The sequence below is a fragment of the Balaenoptera musculus genome, chromosome 1 (genome assembly GCF_009873245.2).
Source record: "Balaenoptera musculus isolate JJ_BM4_2016_0621 chromosome 1, mBalMus1.pri.v3, whole genome shotgun sequence".
Lineage (NCBI taxonomy): Eukaryota > Metazoa > Chordata > Mammalia > Artiodactyla > Balaenopteridae > Balaenoptera > Balaenoptera musculus.
Genome location: NC_045785.1, coordinates 64,336,676 through 64,357,860, shown reverse-complemented (window position 1 = coordinate 64,357,860; position 21,185 = coordinate 64,336,676). Strand labels below are relative to the sequence as shown.

At 34.4% G+C, this 21,185-nt stretch overlaps 1 protein-coding gene across 1 annotated transcript in view; it reads left to right on the top strand.

Moving 5' to 3' along the window:
- The window catches only part of LRRIQ3 (leucine rich repeats and IQ motif containing 3), a 197,448-nt gene that overhangs the window by 21,867 nt on the left and 154,396 nt on the right, over nucleotides 1-21,185 (top strand). The window contains 1 exon segment of the mRNA XM_036873689.1: nucleotides 14,625-14,758. Coding sequence (XP_036729584.1) covers nucleotides 14,625-14,758 — 134 coding nt within the window.

Sequence of the window (21,185 nt, the reverse complement as noted above, 5' to 3'; positions counted from 1 at the left end):
TACCTTTGCTGTATGTTTGCCTTTACCATGAGATTTCCCATGTCATAATTTTCTTGTTTCTAGTTGTGGCCTTTTCTTTTCCACTTAGAGAAGTTTCTTTAGCATTTGTTGTAAAGCTGCTTTGGTAGTGCTGAATTCTTTTAGCTTTTGCTTCTTTGTAAAGCTTTTGATTTATCTGTCAAATCTGAATGAGAGCCCTGCTGGGTAGACTATTCTTGGTTGTAGGTTTTTCCCTTTCATCACTTTAAATATATTATGCCACTTCCTTATGGCCTGCAGAGTTTCTACTGAAAAATCAGCTGATAGTCTTATGGAGAGTCCCTTGTATGTTATTTGTTGCTTTTCCCTTGTTGCTTTTAAGATTTTCTCTTTGTCTTTAATTTTTGTCAGTTTGATTACTGTGGGTCTTGGTGTCTTCCTACTTGGGTTAATCCTGTATGGGGCTCTATGTACTTCCTGGATTTGGGTGACTGTTTCCTTTCCCATGGTAGGGAATTTTTTAGCTATTATGTCTTCAAATATTTTCTCAAGCCCTTTCTCTTCTCCTTCTAGGTCCCCTATAATGTGAGTGTTGTTGTGTTTAATGTTATCACTTTTTTTTTTCTTTTTTCTGTGCCATGGCAGTGATTTCCACCATTCTGTCTTCCTGCTCACTTATCTGTTCCTCTGCCTCATTTATTCTGCTATTGATTCCTTCTGTGTACTTTTCATTTCAGTTATTCATTTGTTCACCTTTGTTTGTTTGTTCTTTATGTATTCTAGCTCTTTGTTAAACATTTCTCATATATTCTCAGTTTGTGCCTCCATTCTTTTCCATAGTTCTTGGATCATCTTTATGATCATTACTCTGAAATCTTTCTCAGGTATATTGCCTGTCTCCACTTCACTTAGCTGTATTTTTGCTGTTTCTTCTTGTTGCTTAGTCTGGACCATATTCCTTTGCTGTCTCATTTTGTTTAAATTTCTAATTTTATTTTTATTTATGTAGTAGGTTATGTTTCTCAACCTTGGAGAAGTAGCCCTCTGTAGGGGATGTCCTATGTGTTCCAGCAGTACACTCCCTTCTTGTCACCCAAGGGCCAGGGACCAGTTGGTCCCATGTTAGAGTCTGATCTATGTTTGCGGACTCAGTTCCACAGGCTGTGGGATTGTAGTTTTCTTCTTTCTGGTGTCTGACCTCTCCAGGATGAGTATGGTCTAGAGCCATGTGCAGGCTTCCTAGCAGGAGGGGCCCATGCCTGCTGACTGGTGTATGAGTCTGGGTCTTGGCCCTCTGGTGGGCAGGACCATGTAAAGGGGCATGTCTAGAGGTGGCTGTGGGCTCAGGAAGTCTTTAGGCAGCCTGTCTATTGATGGGTGGGGCTGTGTTCACACCCCGTTGGTTGTTTGGCCTGAGGCATATCCACACGGGAGCCTATAGTCTGTTTGGTGGGGCTGGCTGTTTGTGTGAATGATTCAAGCAAAATGTCTGTCTCCAGCAAGAGTTCATGCAGATGAACACGCCTCAATATGTCCACCCCAGCTTTTATGACCCCAGAGAGAGCCACAGCTGCCCCCCATTGTCCCATGAGACCATCCAAAACAAGCAGGTAGGTCTGTCCCAGGCTCCTATGGAGTTACTGCTTTTGCCCTAGGTGTTGGTGCACATAAGATCTTGTGTGCACCCTCCAAGGGTGGAGTCTCTGTTTCCCCTAGTCCTGTGGAGCCCCTGCAGTCAAGCCCTGCTGGCCTTCAAAGCCAAATTCTCTTGGGGCTCCTCCTCCTGATGCCAGGCCTGTAGTCTGGGGAGCCTGTCGTGGGGACCAGAGCTCTCACTCCTGTGGGAGAACTTCTGCAATATAATTATTCTCCAGTTTGTAGGTGCCACCTAGGTGGTATGAGATGTGATTATATCGCAAGTGCACCCCTCCTACCATCTCTTTTTGGTTTCTCCTTTATATCATTGGATGTAGAATATCTTTTTTTGGTAGGTTCCAGACTTTTTTATTGATAGTTGTCAGCAGTTACTTGTAATTTTGGTGTGCTTTTGAGTGGAGGTGAGCTCAGTGTCCTTTTACTACACCATCTTGTCCCAGGACCATCAATATTCTATTAATAAGGAGGAAAGGAATATAGATTCTTGGAAGGCAGTTAATACTTTGTCACATGGTGAAAAAATTGAAAATGCAGTACAGGATTGATATTCCAAGGTAGAGATATTTAGCTCAAACACTTAACGACCCTTTGTTCTTAATTCCAGTGTAAATTTCAAAAGAAAAATAAAACTGCATATATAGACATATAGTATATATAATTACCAAATTAATATTTTAAAATGAATTCATGCTGACTTAATAGAGTAATATAGATTACATAATGTTTGTAAATATTTAAAATGTTTTTGCTTTCCAAAAAATAAAGATAAAAGAGAAAATATAGTCAATATGAAATACAAAAACATTGTAAGACAACATATCAAAAGTAATACTGTAGGTGTAAAAATTACATATTTACATTTATGAGTGTGATGTACATATAAGTAAATGTACATCAATTATAATTTTATTATAAATAAATGTGAAAACCAAAATCAAGATGTTTATTAGCAATATCATGTCCAAAACCAATGTAATGCAATAAAAGTAAAAGTATAATGCTAAGCAAATATATATTAATTGGAATAAAGCAAAAATCTTAACATTAATCTTAATGTAGGATTCAGTACACAAAACATTAAGTGGAGTAAATAGGAACTGTTTCAATTGATACAAAAAATAACAGCTACAATAAAGATATTTTTGTTTGGGCATTAATATATAAAATTGTATTATACAAAATATATAACAGAAATATTTTTGGAAATGTAAGACTAGATAGATAAAAAATAGTATAGGGCCAACATAACATATTTATCTTAATAAATTATTGTATTCAAAGATAATCATATTGTCATGGGGATGAAATGTACAGCATGGGAAATATAGTCAATAATAATATAATACCTTTGTGTAGTGACAGATGATAACTTGACTAATTGTTATGATCATTTTGTAATGTAGAGAAATATTGAATCACTACGTGTGTACCAGGAATTAATATAGTGTTGTAGGTCAGTTATACTTCAAAAAACAAACAAACTCATAGAAAAAGAGATCAGATTTGTGGTTACCAGAGGCAGGGGGCTTGGGGGAGAGGGAATTGGATGAAGGTGGTCACAATGTACAAACTTCCATTTATAAAATAAATAAGTACTAGGAATGTAATGTACAACATGGTTAATATAATTGACATTGTTTATGTTATACATGTTATAAAAGTTAAGAGAGTAAATCCCAAGAATTCTCATCACAAGGAAAAATATTTTTTTCTTTTTCTTTTATTTTGTATCTATATGAAATGATGAATGTTCACAAACCTAATTTTGGTAGTCATTTTATGATGTACATAAGTCAAATAATTGTGCGGTATACCTTAAACTTATGCAGTGCTATATGTCAAATATATCTCAATAAAATAGAGGAAAAAAAATAAGGGTACAGGATTTCACTTCAGGGAAGATAGAGTAGATGTTCCTCTTGTAAGGTACAGCTCAATTCCCTGGACATTATATGCATTATATAATTACTATTTATTATATAAGGTATTATATAATGTTATATATTATAGAAATTCCTTGGACATTATATACAGAACAAACATAAAAAGACTATGAGTAATGAAGAGCAGAAACTGACTGGCTAAGACAATCAGAACCTGAGGAATGAAAATGGTGGAGTGAGTTTGCTGTTTTGCTGGGGTTTTTCTTTTTTTTTTCCTTTATATATCCTAAAATTTTAGCTGAAGAAGGCAGTAACCCAGAAAGGCCAAAGGGTGCATACAAAAAAACAAAATACCAAAAATACAAATAGAAGTATTCTTTCTATCCAAACAACCAAGAAACATTCAATCTAGTAAAACAGATAACTTTTAGGCAATAACCACAAAGAGAAAACTGGTCCTTCCTGCACCCATCACAGTAAAGCCTGAATGGATATCCTGGACTTCCATCCTTGTGAGGCTCTAATGAGGCAACCCAACACCTTCTGGGGTGGTGTCAGAGGAGTCCTAATGGAGATCAGGACTTTCACAGTTGCTCAGCTATAACAAGACTATACCCATAATTAAACAACATACAACAGCCAATGGATCGAAGAAGAAATTTAAAAAAATATCTTGAAACAAATGAAAATGGAATGACAACATAACTTATGGGATACAGCAAAAGTTGTTTTGAGATAAGTTTATAGTGATAGATGCCTACGTTAAGAAAAAAGAAAGAACTCAAATGAACAACCTAACTTTACACCTCAGGGAGCTAGAAATAAGAAGAACAAATTAAACCAAAGTTAGTAGAAGGAAGGAAATAAAGAAAGATCAGAGTGGAAATAAACAGAATAGAGACTAAAAAGACAACAGAAAAGATAAGCGAAACTGAGAGGTTTTTTTGTTTTTTTGGGAAAGATAAACAAAATAGACAAACCCTTTGTTAGACTTAAGAAAAGAGACAGGACCTAAGTAAGTAAAATTAGAAATGAAAATGGAGACATCAAAATTGATACCACACAAATACAGAGGATTATAAGAGACTGCTATGAACAATTATATGTTAACAGATTGGACAACTTAGAAGAAATGGATAAATTCCTAGAAACATACAACCTACTAAGACTGAATCATTAAGAAATAGAAAATTTTAACAGACTGATTACTAGTAGGGAGATTGAATCAGTAATCAAAAACCTCCCAACAAAGAAAAGTTTAGAACCAGATGGCTTTACTGGTGAATTCTACCAAACATTTAAAGAAGAATTAATACCAATTTTTCTCACACTTTTCAAAAAAATAGAAGCTAAGCAGACACTTCCAAACTCATTTTACAAGGTCAACATTACTCTGAAGCCAAAACCAGTTGAGGACACTACAAGAAAAGAAAATTACAGACCAATATCCCTGATGAACATGGATGCAAAAACCCTCAACAAAATATTAGCAAACCAAGTTCACCAGTACATTAAAAGGTCATACACCATGATGAAGTGGGATTTATCCCTGGGATAAAAATATCCCTAACAAATGTAAGCATAAAAATCTATAACAAAATATTAACAAATACAATTTAGCAATATGTAAAAAGAAGTATATACCATGAGCAAGTGGGACTTATTCCAGGTATGCAAGGCTGGTTCAATATTTGAAAAATCAATTAATATAATTCACCATATCAAAAGACTAAATATATATATATATATATCAAATATCATATCAATTCATGGAAAAAACCCTTTGACAAAATTCAACATCCATTCATCGTTAAAAAACTCAGAAAAATAGGTGTAGAGGGATCTTCCTCTTCTCTATAAAGAACATCAAGATAAGACCTACAACCAACATTATGCTTAATGGTGAAAGACTGAATGTTTTCTCCCCAAGATTGGGAACAAAGTGAAGATACCTGTTCTCATTTCTCTTGTCAACATGCTGCTGGAAAGTCTAGCTAGTGCAATAAATTAAGAAAAGGAAATAAAAAACATACAGATGAGAAAAGAAGAAATAAAACTATTTGCAGATGAAATGATCACGTATGTGGAAAATACCACAGAATCTACCAAAAAAATCTCTTAGAAGTAAAAAGTGAGCTTAGCAAGGCTGCAGGGTTCCAGGTAAACAAACAAAAATCAATCATATTTCTATGTCCTAAAATTGAATACATGGTCACCAAAATTAAATATATAATGTCATTTATAATCACTCAAAAATGAAATACTTAGGTGTAAATCTAACAAAATATGCACAGAACTTGATGGATAAAATATAGCCTTTTCAATAAATGTTACTTGGAACAATTGCACGCACACACACACACACACACACACACAAATGAGCCTCAATGTAAGTTTCACAGCTCATACAAAAATTAACTCAAAATAGATCTTGGAGTTAAATGTAAAACTTAAAATTAAAAAACTTTTAGGAAAATAAAACTGAAAGAAATCTTTGGGATCTAGGACGAGGCAAAGACTTAGACGTGATACTAAAAGCACAGTCTTTAAAAAGAAAAAATGGTAAAGTGAACTTCATCAAATTAAAAAAATATATATATGCTCCATAAAAGACCCTGTTAAGTGAATGAAAAGATAAGCTCAGAGTTGGGGAAAGTATTTGGAAGTGAACATTTTTAAAATTATAATAGGTACTTCGAGTGGTGGAAATTTGTGTAAAGTTTTTGTTCTTGTCTATGCTTTTCTTCTTTTCTAAAAATTTTATAGTGTTTTATTATTATGGTTCTAAATTTTATTTTGTTATCTAATGTTGCTTGATTCAGGGGAATTTTTTTTTTTTTTTGATTTGTGAATTGACTATAGTGTGTTCCCAAAGTGTTTACCAGTGATCCTTAGAAATACTGTTATAAAATAATAAAAAAATCTTCCTAGCTTTTGTGGGGAGTTTCACACAGATACTCACCATTTCATGTGACTATTAAAGTGAATATATTACAGATGGAATAAAAAGGTGAAAACTGCATGTGTTTATTCTATTTGAAATAAATACTTGTGGGATTAGTATGATTTACATTTTTCAATTATGCTGAGAAAATCTGTGTCAAATTAAGAAATTCTGATTAAAAAAACAAATGGAATAGAAAAAGGTAGACTTTAGGGACTAGATATATATAAAAGAAATAAAAACATGGAAAAAATAAAGAAAAATTAAATAAGTACAAATGTATTGAGAATATCAAATTAATTGGAAATCTCTTTATGTAATTACATGAAGTCTGAATAGAATGTAGTTTTAGATTTTTTCTTAAAGTACTCTTCCTGTTGGAACACAAAGTACTCTCTTCCATCTGAGTCATTTTTACAAAAGTCTTTACTTTTCTTTTGAAATGCCTCATTATGCTTTATACCAGGGTTAACAGTAGCCCTATTTTCATTCCAGGGTTACAATAGCAAGTGGTAGAGTATAGATATTTCATTATTCTATCATCTGTTTTGTTGATTCTTTTTTATTTATTTATTTATTTATTTTTGGCTGTGTTGGGTCTTCGTTGCTGTGTGAGGGCTTTCTCTAGTTGCGGCGAGCGGGGGCCACCCTTCATCGCAGTGCATGGGCCTCTCACTGTCGTGGCCTCTCCTGTTGCGGAGCACAGGCTCCAGACGTGCAGGCTCAGTACTTGTGGCTCACGGGCCCAGTTGCTCCACGGCATGTGGGATCTTCCCAGACCAGGGCTTGAACCCGTGTCGCCTGCATTGGCAGGCAGATTCTCAACCACTGCGCCACCAGGGAAGCCCTGTTTTGTTGATTCTTGATAGTATTTTGCCTAAGCATGTGTTGTCCTTTGTTAAGCTTTTACTACAATTCTTTAATTCCTTTTATTGGATTGAGAATATTAGTACTAATTATCTTTTATAGTTAATTTATTAATTTTTAAATTTTACATTATGTTAGTTTGGATAAATTGCTTAGTAAATTCCTCTACTAATTTTTTAAGTATCAAATAAGATATACAGAAGTCCTTAAACTGTTGACAGATAACATTGTTCGGATTCTTGAAATGTTTTAGCACCGTTCTAAGTGCTTTACAAATATTTTCTCAGAAAAACCCAGTGAGGTTATCTCTATTTTACAGATGATGAATAGGGGACAGATGGGTTGCTTACCCTAGATCACATAGCTAGCAAGTGGTAGAACTGTAATTTAAACCCAGGCAGTTTTTCTCCAGAGTCATCACTCACATAGTGGAGGAAATGCATTACTTTCCCTTAGAAAGAAGATACATCCATTTGTCCTCAGATATCAAATGGTTATGCCATTTGTTCAAGTTTGCAGTAATATCTTTATTGGCATTTTACCAGATAATTGTTTTAGGACATCATAAAACTTGAGTATTGTCTTGAGGTCACTTGTTTTCTGGCAGGGACACTAACTCCACCCACAGCTGATGATTATTCCGTTTATCTCTTTAAAGAGATGAATTATTCATACGTTGGTGGGAAGCAGGACTCTGCTGTAAACTGCAGTGTGAGCTTAATGGTTCTCTGCTGGTGAGAACTGCAGCATCTGACCAGGACCACTTAAACCTAGTCATCTAAATTCCCTCCTGTATTCTTCTCCCTCATTCTTACTTATGCAATCAACCTCCCTGCTCTCAAACTACTGTAGGGGAGCAACAAGAATTTTCCCTCTACCCTTCTGAGTTCTTGGCTGAGACCTCTGTAATATAAGACAGATTACAAGAGAAAAACAAACAGAAGTTTACTAACATTTATACCTCATGTATACTGAGAAGATACCCAGGGAAAAAGGAGTAAATCCCCAAGGTGAGAATTCATGCTTAAATACCATCTAAATAAGGAAAGGAGAGGGAGGGTGTAGAACTCTTATGAGCGAGTAAATTATTTTTAAGAAAGATGAATGGGTCCTTAGAAGGACAGATGGGAGTTTGTGACAAAATTCATTTGGTTGTGGTGTCTTCTCCTAATTTCCTCCCCTTCTAATAACCTTCTAATTTCCTTTCTTGTGATAAGACTTCTTCCCTGGTTGTTGAAACTCCTGGGAGGGGAATTATGACAATTGAATGCCTTTTGGGGGATCTGTCTTTAGACAGATAAAGGAGGTTCAGAGAATGCCTCTCCCTGCATTTGCTGTTTTTCAAGTGCCTATAGCTCAAAATAGTCAATATACTGAAGGAGCATATTTGAGGTGGAATATTTTGTTACCCTAAACACAAACATACACAAACACACACATGCACACACACACACCATGAGACCAAATGTGATGAACAAAAAACCCCCATAAAATTACAGGAAATCACATTTATACCAGAAACCAGTAAAGGATAACATTTAAATAAAAGATTATACCATAGAGGTACTTTTATACATAATGAAGATTTTTTGATATAATGAAGATAAGACTGAATCAAAGGTAGGAACTAGCTCAGCCTGACTTTAAGCTGTTCTTCCTGATACGTAAGACAAAATGACAAGAACTAGAGGGGATTCTGCAAATCCCCCTATTTGTCAAGGGTAATAGTGGACCAGATGACAGATAGGATCCGTTGCTACAGATCACAGGATAAATTTCATGGAGAGGCCCTAATACAGGCAGGGTTACAATAGCAAACTATTATGTGGCAGGACTCATCTGTGATAGGGCAGAAAGGAGTTTCAGAAAGGAGCTTAGTCTCAGCCACATAACTTAACTGAAGTAGTTGACAAGCTAATAAAAAACCTCAATATGAGAAAGCTAACCTTTGACAGAATGTCTTCACCAAATTGGGAAAAAATACCTGAAAATGATGAGAAAAAAATATAGGACATGGAGGTGAGTTCCAGTATGTCTAATATACATGAATAGGAATTATAGAAGAGAAAATAAAGCAAATTAAGGAGAAGCAATAATCAAAGAAATAATGAGAAAAAATATGGATCTGAGTATAGGACAAAATCTGTGAAAGAACTACATATATTTTCTTTAAAAATCTTTGAAGTTCACATCTCTTGTCATGGAAGAAAAAGCAAAATCAAAAATATTTGTACTTCAGAGGAGTTTTTTGAATATAAGAAATCAGACAGGCAGAGGTGTTGGCAAGTGTAGAGTATGTGAGGCAGAGTGAAAAGCATTTGCAAAGGCACAGAGGTAATGCTTGGTGCAGTCAAGTGACAACAAGTAATTTATTGTTCTTGGAGTTCAGAAAACATGTTTGGGCATGTCAGATGATGCTGGAGACAAAAACAGGATTAGTAGAATAAAGGGTGTTATGTGTGATACTAAAAAGATAGGACTGTATCTTGTAAGATTTGGGGGAAATATTTAAGGATTTTACATGAACTGATTTTCATTGTAGAAGAAAATCCTATATTCTTTAATTTTGGAGTGGAGGGAAATCGAATGTAGGGAAATTAGAGGAGAGTCTGTAGTTTGGGCCCTAGGTTGTAAGAGCTGTTTTAATAAATAGGTAGAGGGTATAGATTATAGGGAACAGATTGAAGAGAGACATATTTGATAGAATTTAGTGATTTATGGGATGGAAAGGGGAAGAGAGAAAGAGGAATGTGTGTTTATTTGGTTGACAAGGTGGAGAATAATTTTAATGACTGTAGATGTAATGCAGTATGAAGTATGGATTGGGGATGTTTTCAAATGGGGGAAATAATATTTCAGTTTTTGACATGTAAGTAGAGAAATGGAATTGGAAGTTCATTTTATACGTTTGTAATCTAAGAGGTAATTCTTGCCAGGAGATATAGCTATATAGGATAATCAGCATATGTGAGATAGTAAGATGTAGTAAGGAAGGTGATCGAACATTCGAGGAGACTTAGTAAAGAGAAGTGAAAAAGGAAGCAAACCTAAATTATACTATATTTAAATGGTTTGCAGAAGAAGAGGAACCAGGAAAACAGACTGAGAAATAAAAACCAAAAAGGTAGAAAAATTAGTATGTTACTACAGCCAAGTAAGAGTTAAGTTACAAAGAACAGATTGACATTGCCAGATCAAGCTTGGAGACCAAATATGACAGTACCAAATATGACAGTGTATAAGTGACTGTTACTTAGTGATTTAATAGTCAACTGATATTTGAATGCCAGTTATAGCCTAGATAGCTTACTTAGTCATAGAGATATAGGATAAAAAAAAGAGTTGTTAAACTTGGTGAGTTTATGTTGCAGTGGGAAAGACAGACCAATAATTGCATTATAGCATAACCTTGTCAAATAAAAAAACAAATCAAGACTTAAGAAGAGAGTTTTTTCAAAAGGATTATTGCAAGGGAGGGAAAGGGGCTATTGCAATAGGCAAAGGGATGTTATTGCAATAGGGAGAATGCTCTGATCATTAAGGTCTGCAAACATCTTAAAGGTTAGGCAAAAAAGGGTTTTTCTTATATAGGAGGGAGTAAACAAGGCTAGAAAGAAATGATGTGGCTAAGTAGGATGAAGGGGAGTGGCATAATCTGACAACAGATCAGATAATATTTTACCCTGAGAGTAGTCTATTTCAAGATAGGCTGTTGAGGAAGAGTTGCATGCGGCTCAGGCTGAGGGTGGGGCAAAGTTCAAGGGACTAGGGGAAGGAGAGAATCTTAACCAAAATTTGGTTAACAAGCGTTTATTCCGACTGCTCAGTATAGACAAAGCAGTTAAACTAATCATTAATAGGCAAAGAATGTGAATTTAGAGAGTCTGTGTCAGGGCCTTGTCAAAGATGAACAAGAGGGACGTCCATGGGTACAATCTAAGTAATATGGTGGAAGCGTTCTTCTTTGTATAAAACCATTTCCTGAAGTAAAGGGATAAGGAGATTTCTTAACCTTCAGTGTTTTCCAGGATCACAGGGCTCAGAAAAAATTCATTGCCAAGTGTGACAAATAAGTTATAACACAGGATAATATTGTAGAAGGATATTAAACTCAGATCAATGTCAAGAAAGGCTTCTTGGAGGAAAGAACTGAGTCTCCAAAAGACTAAGACAGTGAGACAAGTAATTGAGAGGGGCAGTCAAGAAACTGGAATGGCATGCAAAAAGCATTGAGGTTTGATTATCAGGTAGTTTTCAGGAATGCAAGTGGTTGAATATTGCCAGAATGGAAGGTATTATATATAGGGTGAAGGAAGATGAGATTGAGAAGGTAAGAAGGGACTAGATCAAAGATTTTGTGTGCCAAGTCAAGATCTTTCAATCATATACCAGCAAAAATGCCGTATCATCATATCATATCATTGCATTTTGAAAAGTTCATTCTAGCAACAGTGCATATTATGATTTGAAGGGAGTAGGGAGTATGGATTATTTCAGATATCAGGACATTTTTAGTAAGTTAGAGAAGTGATAAAGACATGCAATAAAGCAATGGTAGAGAACAGAAGAAAATGTAGAGATCGGATGTTTAGAATGTTGAATATATTGGATCTAGCAATGTTTGGATATGAAGAAGTGAAAGAGAAAGAGAGCCTGGGATGGTTCTAGGGTTTCTGGGTTAGGTTCATATGGGCAATAGCACCATCCACTAAGAGCATGTGAGAAAGCAGGTTAGGAAGAAGATTCATGTTTGGGCAAGTTGAGTTTACAGGAATATCTTGTTTTATTGCACTTCACTTTATTGTGCTTCACACATAATGCATTTATCACAAATTGAAGGTTTGTGGCAACCCTGCATGGAGCAAGTTTATAAGTGCCATTTTTTTTGACAGCATTTACTCACTTCATGTCTCTGTGTTACATTTTGGTAATTCTCACAATATTTCAAACGTTTTCATTATTATTATATTTGTTATGAGGATCTGTGATTAGTGATTTTTGATGTTTCTACCATAGAAAGATTACAAGTCGCTGAAGGTTCTGATGATGGTTAGCTTTATTAGCAATAAAGTATTTTTTAAATTAAGGCGTGTACATTGTTTTTTTAGACATAATGCTATTGCACACTTAATAGACTACATTATAGTGTAAACATAATTTTTATATGAACTGGGAAACCAAAAAATTCATGTGACTTGCTTTATTTCAATATTCCCTTTTCTGTGCTGGTCTGGAACTCAATGTGCAGTATCTCCAAGGTAAGCCTGTAATTGGATAATCAGTTTGACCATATTGTTCTGTAGCTCCAGAGAGAGTTCCTGCTTAAAGTGAGAAATCTGAGAGACATCAGGACATAGGTGAATGTTGGAGCTGTGGATTTGGATGCAGTCATCTGGACAGTGTGTTCAGATTGAAAAAAGACAAACGGAGAAAATCCTTTCAGTGTGACATTAAGTAGGGTATGGATAGGTCTTTAAAAAGTCCGGAAGTAGGGCTTCCCTGGTGGTGCAGTGGTTGAGAATCTGCCTGCTAATGCAGGGGACACGGGTTCGAGCCCTGGTCTGGGAAGATCCCACATGCCGCGGAGCAACTAGGCCCGTGAGCCACAACTGCTGAGCCTGCGCGTCTGGAGCCTGTGCTCCGCAGCGGGAGAGGCCGTTATGGTGAGAGGCCCGCGCACCGCGATGGGGAGTGGCCCCCGCTTGCCACAGGTAGAGAAGGCCTTCGCACAGAAACGGAGACCCAGCATAGCCAAAAATAAATAAATAAATTTAAAAAAAAAAAGTATGCATTTAAAAAAAAAAAAAAAAGTCCGGAAGTAAACATTAGTTATAGGAAAACCAACTGTGTGGTGTATAGAAGCCAAGGGAAGTGTTTCAATGAGAAATGTCCAATGATAATTTTGTAAAAGTATTAGATAGGATGATAGGGATAGAAGTCAGTGGATTGAGATACAGGAAGAGAGAAGGTGGGACAGCAAATGTTGAATTCTGTTTCAAGGACTCTTAATAAAAGTTGATACAAAGGATGGAGGGTTGGGATGTGTATGATTATTTGTGTGTGTGCATTTTACAGATGGGTGAGACTACATCATATTTATAGGTGAGGGATAGAGACAGTAGCAGGGAAGTAATTGAAAACAGGGAGATTAAACTTAACCATGACGGAGGGCCAATCTTGGACAGGAAGCGAGATACTTCTCGTTTTAAGATTAAGTAGAAGTTGCTTCTATTCAGTTTAGATAGATAAGAGTTAAGTGGGAATATAGTTAAATTTGTAGGGAAGGGAGGAGTGTTAGTTGATAGAGTTCAGACTTGATAGTCCTATATTCTCTGTGAGAAGGAAGCAAGATGTTTAGGCAGTGCTAGGGAAAAGGCTTGAATATAGAGAATAGTACTGAAGGTTTACAGTAGCTCCTGTTGGAAACAGAAGCAAGCCAGGGCCAAGTAAAGGATTTGCTAATTAGCAATGAATGTTTGTAAGTATAAATCTGAAGTAGTACTAATCTACAAGCCTTTGTGATTTTTTTTTTTTAGCAGTTGATTAAGTGTATATGTAGTAAAGGTTTTTTTTTTTTTTTTTTTTAACATGATGGGGTTGATAATTTTCAACCTTACAGGTACCTTACAAAAAAATGTGTTAGGTTTTTAATGCATAATTCTTACATTCAAGACATAACTAGAGTGGCTTTTTCTAACCAGTCAAATGATCAGTAGGATATAGGGAGTCTATGATCCCAAATAAAAAATTTGCCGGAACAGTAATCTTAGAGATAATTTCTTTAAAGGCAATATAGAATATCTTTCCCCAGGGGAATGTGCTGTCTTCCAGTAAAAGTGTGCAACATTCTAGTTAAGATGCCACGAAGTTTTGAACTACTGTAAGTTGTTTTATAAATCCATCATGTATCAGTTTCCTCTGTGATGATCCACAGAAATCTTTTAGAGTTTCATTGGATGTCTATTCATGCCATTATCTTTCAGAGATCAGCATGATTATGGGCAAAATTTTATAGCTATGATAGCAGATTGTGAGAAGAATCTAGAATGGAGAAAGTTATCCTCATTGATCTTGCATTTTTTTTGTAGAGAATTAAAATTATTTGGTGCTACTAATTCTTGGTCTTCTGATCTAATAAAAATAGATATGAAAATGTATCTATTATTTAACTGTTATGTGTATAGTAAGATACCCGTGAATGTTTTAATAGTTTATACCATCAGACTACCAAGTTAAAATATCTTTTGGAAATACTTTCATGAACTATAAATATTAAATATATTTTCTTTATACAGGGATCAACCTATGAGGATGAAATTGATAATATCAAATGTATTATTTCAAAAGTTAATGAAATTCTGGCTCATAACTCGCCAGTTTTGATTGTTCAAAGATGGATACGTGGTTTCTTAGTTAGGAAAAAAGTGAGGTATGTTTTATTTTCTTTGCTATTTGAATATTAAAAGATGATAAAATAATTGATAAAAAGACATTTCTCTAATATATGCTTTCTTGTATTCCCTATCAAAATGGTACTTTATAGACTATTTAGTTTCCTAATTTTTAGGAAAACACCACAGATTCTATAGTAATATAATATTGAGCATAATCAAAATTTGATTCTCTTATTTTTTCTTTTAAATTGACCATATAAATAACTAATCGTTGAAAAACATTAGTGAAAAATATATATTACATTTCTCTCGTGTAATGGGATATAATAGAAATATAAGCCATATACAATATAACATAAGAGAAATATAAACCATATATATATATATATATATATATATATATATATATATATACACACACATATATGTATATATATGAGGATTTTGCATTTTGTCTGAATATGAAGATAGTTTTGCCAAAACATCTGGTACCACATCAGTCCACATTACCCTTTGATTAATGCTTTTTCCTCTCTCTTTGTTCCTTACATCCCTTTCCAGTAGCTGACATTTTACAAACAGAGGAAAACTTTTCCTATAAGAATCTCTCAACATTGTACTTGGGGAGATAAGATAGGATACTCTGTCATCAGTTTATTTTAGTCATGACAAACATCAAACATATGAAAAAAGAAATGAACGTTCTCCTATAGTTTATTCTCAGATGCTAAATGGGAGAATTCATAAGATAGAAATAGAACATGGCCCTGAAGTATAGGTAGGCTTAAATAGATCTGGAGTTGGGAAATAGACATTCCCTGAGACAGAAAGATTAGGACATTTCACTGAAATGATATTCAACATTCTGTGGTAAGGCAGAGAGAATGTTCTCATGTGTTAGTCTGCATGTGCTAAATCATAGATGGCAATAGCCCTGATTAAGAGAGATAGTATGAGAGAAAAAAATGAACATAATATAGTGCCTGCAACTTCTGAGGATGAGTGAGGTTCCATATACTTTTCAAACCAAGGTCAAAGTGTGAGAGAGTGGGTTTATCAGTGGGGGAAAAGTAAAGAGATTTGGAATAAAAGATGTGAAAAGAATCAGGCAATTGCTAACAGGCACATATTTATTTAAAATATTATTTCTATCTCATATGTTCCATTTAAATTAAGTATGCATTTTCTGTGAAATAAACATCTAATTAAAGGGATTTGTCTTTAGTTTATGCCCCTGGGACTGAGTTTTTCTCTCTTAGAATCAAATTACCTTTGATATTCATGTAACACGAGATAAAAACCTTGTACATGGAAACAATATCTGAAAATTCAGCATGCATGAAAAGAATTTGAATGAGCTTTGTGGGGAGAAATGTCAGTAGTAATAATATATCACAGTGGTTCGATACAGACTGACTTGAGTTCTTTTTCTCTTTAAAATGCTGTTCCATTAGGCACATTACTTAACTACTCTGGGCCTGAATATCCTCATATGTTAAATGGTAGAGAGCAGGGACTAATAGCAGTACTTAGTTCGCTGCTTGCTTATGAGAATTGAGATCATGAATATAAAGCACATAGCATCTGGCAAATGTGGATATTACATTCTTATTAGCTGCTCTTTTAAAAATATTATTATTGTTGTTCTTCTACCTTATGCTCTCTGCATTATACGATTTTGTGGGAAACTTACTCTTTCCTTGGATTTCTTGCTCCCTTCCAATTACATTTACCACAGCATGCACAGAGCAATCTTTCAAAATTATAAACCTAATCTTATTCACCAACTTAAAATCCTCCAGTTGCTCTCAATTTGCTTAGGGCAAACTATTGTGATATTTGCCCCTGCAATGTTTATCACATACTTTCATTATCAACACTTACAATACTGTATTGAAGTTGTCTGCATAATTATCTATATCTCCAAATGTACTACATACTCTGTATCTATAGTATATAACGGAGTGCTTGACACATGTTAGATGCTCAAAAAATATTTGCTGAATTGATGAATATATTAATAAATAGAGAGACTGTGGAAGCTAGAATCAGAAAAAATATTTCTGGATTCATCTGTGGAAAAGCAAAAACAGAAACAACTGAGAAACATGCAAAGCTGCCCTGAGAGGTGCCTGTGGATTCCTCCAATCTAAAGGTCCCAGTTATTAGTCCTCTCATATGTCTATTTCTAGCCATGAGAAGTGTCTCCCTAGGTGCAAATATTTTGTACTCTGCTTGAAATTTGTTCACTTAAACTGGTTGAAATTTTATATACATCCTTGAAGTACTGTCTAAATTTAGAAAATTATTATGATTAATGCTGTTATCTTTTTTTTAACATCTTTATTGGAGTATAATTGCTTTAAAATGTTGTGTTAGCTTCTGCTATATCACAAAGTGAATCAGCTATATGTATATGGGGATATATGTATACATAATGCTATATCTTTTGAAGTGGTATTATTCTAACATAAATGATATGGTACAAGGGAGGTATACTTTTATTCTTAGAATGAAATATTGTGATCAGATTGGCAGCCTCCTAAACCTAAGTAAGGGTAACTACATTGAGGTCACAAGGAGGATTATTAGTTGGGTCAATGGGATGTAAAAAGGTAAAAGAATGGAAACAAACATTTATTGAATGTGTGGTATATGCAAAGTACCATGTTAGGTATTTTAATCCACTTTATATCATTTAATACAGCAGAGCTTTTGAGTTTGTCCTGTATTTTCTATCTTATGGATGAAGAATTAAGAATTTAAACTTGGTTGAAAGGTTGGGATATGTATCCAATGGCAGACAGCTATGGTGTGTTGGATATTTGTGGTCAGTTATAAAGAGATGAAACTGTGTATGTTAAATCTACAAGTGTTGCATTCTTTTGTTTAACATAGCCCAAATTCTGTGCTCTTTTTACTTTTATTTCTGAATACCTGGAAACAGCTATTTTCCAAAGAGCCCTAGTATTTTTAGTAGGGAATTGTATTTAGGAACCAAGGTCTGGGCACTAAATGTGTTCATTGCTACTGGAGTGTCATGGTTCTTAGGCTATTTCAGCAGACAGAATAGAAAATGGACTTTTTAAATCATAAATTCATAGTTCTAATGCTAATCCAACACAGAAGATTCTTCACTGACTTCTTTCCACATTACACTTCCCTTCTTCTACCCTGTGAATTCTGGTTGCTAACATTATCAGTAATGTTACTCATTAGCTGAATCCTAATAAACACAAAATAGTTTCAGGATTACTATACATAAACTACTATCAACAAGAAACATTTAATAAAGTTAAAACGTGTTAAAGGATTTTTTTGTCTTTAGATTGGAGATATATAGTTAAAATAATTGTTTTTTTTAAAAATAATTGTTGAATGGGTACTTAGTATAATCATAGTATATTAGTTCCTTATCTAATGATTTTATTTCTTTTTAATTTTTAAAATCTTTCTTATTTTCATCTTCCATTTCTCTTAGGGTATTTTCTGTTCTGTTCATTATAATTATCCTTCTCCTAGGTTAGTATTTATCTATAAAATGAGTTTTAAATGTCTTATTCTGAGTCCTGTCATTGCATTTCTAAGTTAGTCTAATTCTAGTTTATGTGGTCTTGTATGTCTTTTATAATTTTCTTGATACCTTTTAGTTTATTTTTAAAAATAAGACTATTTTATTTTAGAGTAGTTTCAGTTACACAGAAAAATTAAGCAGGAGGTACAGAGATTTCCATTATACTCCCAGCCCCTACCAGTGCATAGTCTCCCCCATTATAAACATTCCCTATCAGAGTGGTACATTTTTTTTAACTGATGAACTTACACTGACATACCATAATCACCCAAAGTCTAGAGTTTACAGTAAACTCTTGGTGTTGAACATTCTGTGAGTTTGGACAAATGTACAATGACATATATCCATCATTATGGAATCACATTGTTTAATTTTACTGCCCCCTAAAATCCTCAGTCCTCTGCCTAGTCACCCCTATCCCCCTCTCTAACTCTGGCAACCACTCATCTTTTTATTGTCTCCATAGTTTTGCCTATTCCAGAATGTCATATAGTTAGAATCATATAGTATATAGCCTTTTCAGATTGGCTTCTTTCATTTAGTACATGGATTTAAGATTCCTCTATGTATTTTCATGGCTTGATAAGATAATTTCGTTTTAGAGCTGAGTAATACTACATTGTCTGGATGTACCAGTTTCTTTATTCATATACCTACTGAAGGATGTGTTGATTACTTCTACATTTTAGCATTTATGAATAAACCTGCTATTAACATCCAGGTGCAGGTTTTTTTGTGGACAGTTTTTCACATCTTTGGATAAATACCAAGGAGCACAATTGCTGGATTGTATGGTAAGATTTTACTTAGTTTTATAAGAAATTGCCAAACTCTTTTCCAGTGTCTATACTATTTGCATGCCCACCAGCAATGAATGAGAGTTCCTATTGCTCCACATCTTCACCAGCATTTGGTGTTATTGTTCTGGATTTTGGCATGTGTGGTGGTATCTTATTGTTGTTTTAATTTGTATTTCACTGATGATATATAATGTGGAGCATCTTTGCATATGCTTATTTGTCATCTATATATCTTTTTGGTGAGGTGTCTGTTAAGGTATTTGACTTTTTAAAAATGAGTTCTTTGTTTACTTCTTGTTGAGTTTTAAGAGTTCTTTGTATATTTTGAATAACAGTTCTTTTTTAGGTGCCTTTTTCAAAAATTTGCTCCTAGTCTATAGCTCATATTCTCATTCTCTTAACTTTGTCTTTTGTGGAGCAGAAGTTTTTTAATTTTAATGAAACCAAGCTTGTGAATTCTTTCTTTCATGGATTATATCTTTGGTGTTATATCTAAAAAGTCATTGCCATACCCAAGGTCATCTAGGTTTTCTCCTATGTTATCTTCTAGGAATTTTATAATTTTGCACTTTACATTTATGTAATAGATCCATTTTCAAGTTAATTTTCATGAAAGGAGTAAGTTCTGGGTCTAGTTTTTTTGTGTGTTCATTTTCTGCACATGACTATTTTAACATCATTGGTTGAAAAGACTATCTTTGCTCCATTGTATCGCCTTTGTTCCTTCATCAAAGATCAGTTGACTATATTTATTTCTGTCTATTTCTGAGTTCTCTGTTCTGTTCCATTGATATATTCTTTTGCCAGTACCATATTGTCTTGATTACTGTAGTTTTATAGTAATCTCGAAGTTGGGTGGTATCTCAGTCTTCTAATTTGTTCTTTTCCTTCAATTGTCTTAGCTATTCTGGATTTTGTACCTCTCAATAGAAACTTTAGAATCAGTTTGTCAATACCTACACAATAACATGCTGATATTCTGATTGGTATTGCATTGAATATATAGATAAGTTGAGAAGAACTGACATCTTGTCTATCCATGAACATGGAATATCTCTTATTTATTTAGTTATTTGCTTTTGTTCCTCAGATTTTTTTTTAACATCTCTATTGGAGTATAATTGCTTTACAATTGTGTGTTAGTTTCTGCTTTATAACACAGTGAATCAGCTATACATATACATATATCCCCATATAGAAAAGTTTTTAAAAAGTTCTCCTTGTGCCTAAGAAAATAATGTATCTTATTGTGGATAGTTACAAAAATATAGAAAGCTACAAAGTTAGATTAAAATTTCCCTTACCTTATCATGCAGTGATAACGACTTTTTTTTTCATTTTTATTATTTTTTAACATCTTTACTGTAGTATAATTGCTTTACAATGGTGTGTTAATTTCTTTTTTTTTAACATCTTTATTAGAGTATAATTGCTTTACAATGGTGTGTCAGTTTCTGCTTTATAACAAAGTGAATCAGTTATACATATACATATGTTCCCACATCTCTTCCCTCTTGCATCTCCCTCCCTCCCACCCTCCCTATCCCACCCCTCTAGGTGGTCACAAAACACCAAGCTGATCTCCCTGTGCTATGCGGCTGCTTCCCACTAGCTATATATTTTGGTAGTGTATATATGTCCATGCCACTCCCTCACTTTGTCCCAGCTTACCCTTCCCCCTCCCTGTATCCTCAAGTCCATTCTGTACTAGGTCTGCATCTTTATTCCTGTCTTGCCCCTAGGTTCTTCTGACTATTTTCCTTCTTTTTTTTTTTTTTTAGATTCCATATATATGTGTTAGCATACGGTATTTGTTTTTCTCTTTCTGACTTACTCCACTCTGTATGACAGTCTCTAGGTCCATCCACCTCACTACAAATAACTCAGTTTCATTCCTTTTTATGGCTGAGTAATATTCCATTGTATATATGTGCCACATCTTCTTTATCCATTCATCTGTCGATGGACACTTAGGTTGCTTCCATGTCCTGGCTATTGTAAATAGAGCTGCAATGAACATTTTGGTACATGACTCTTTTTCAATTATGGTTTTCTCAGGATATATGCCCAGTAGTGGGATTGCTGGGT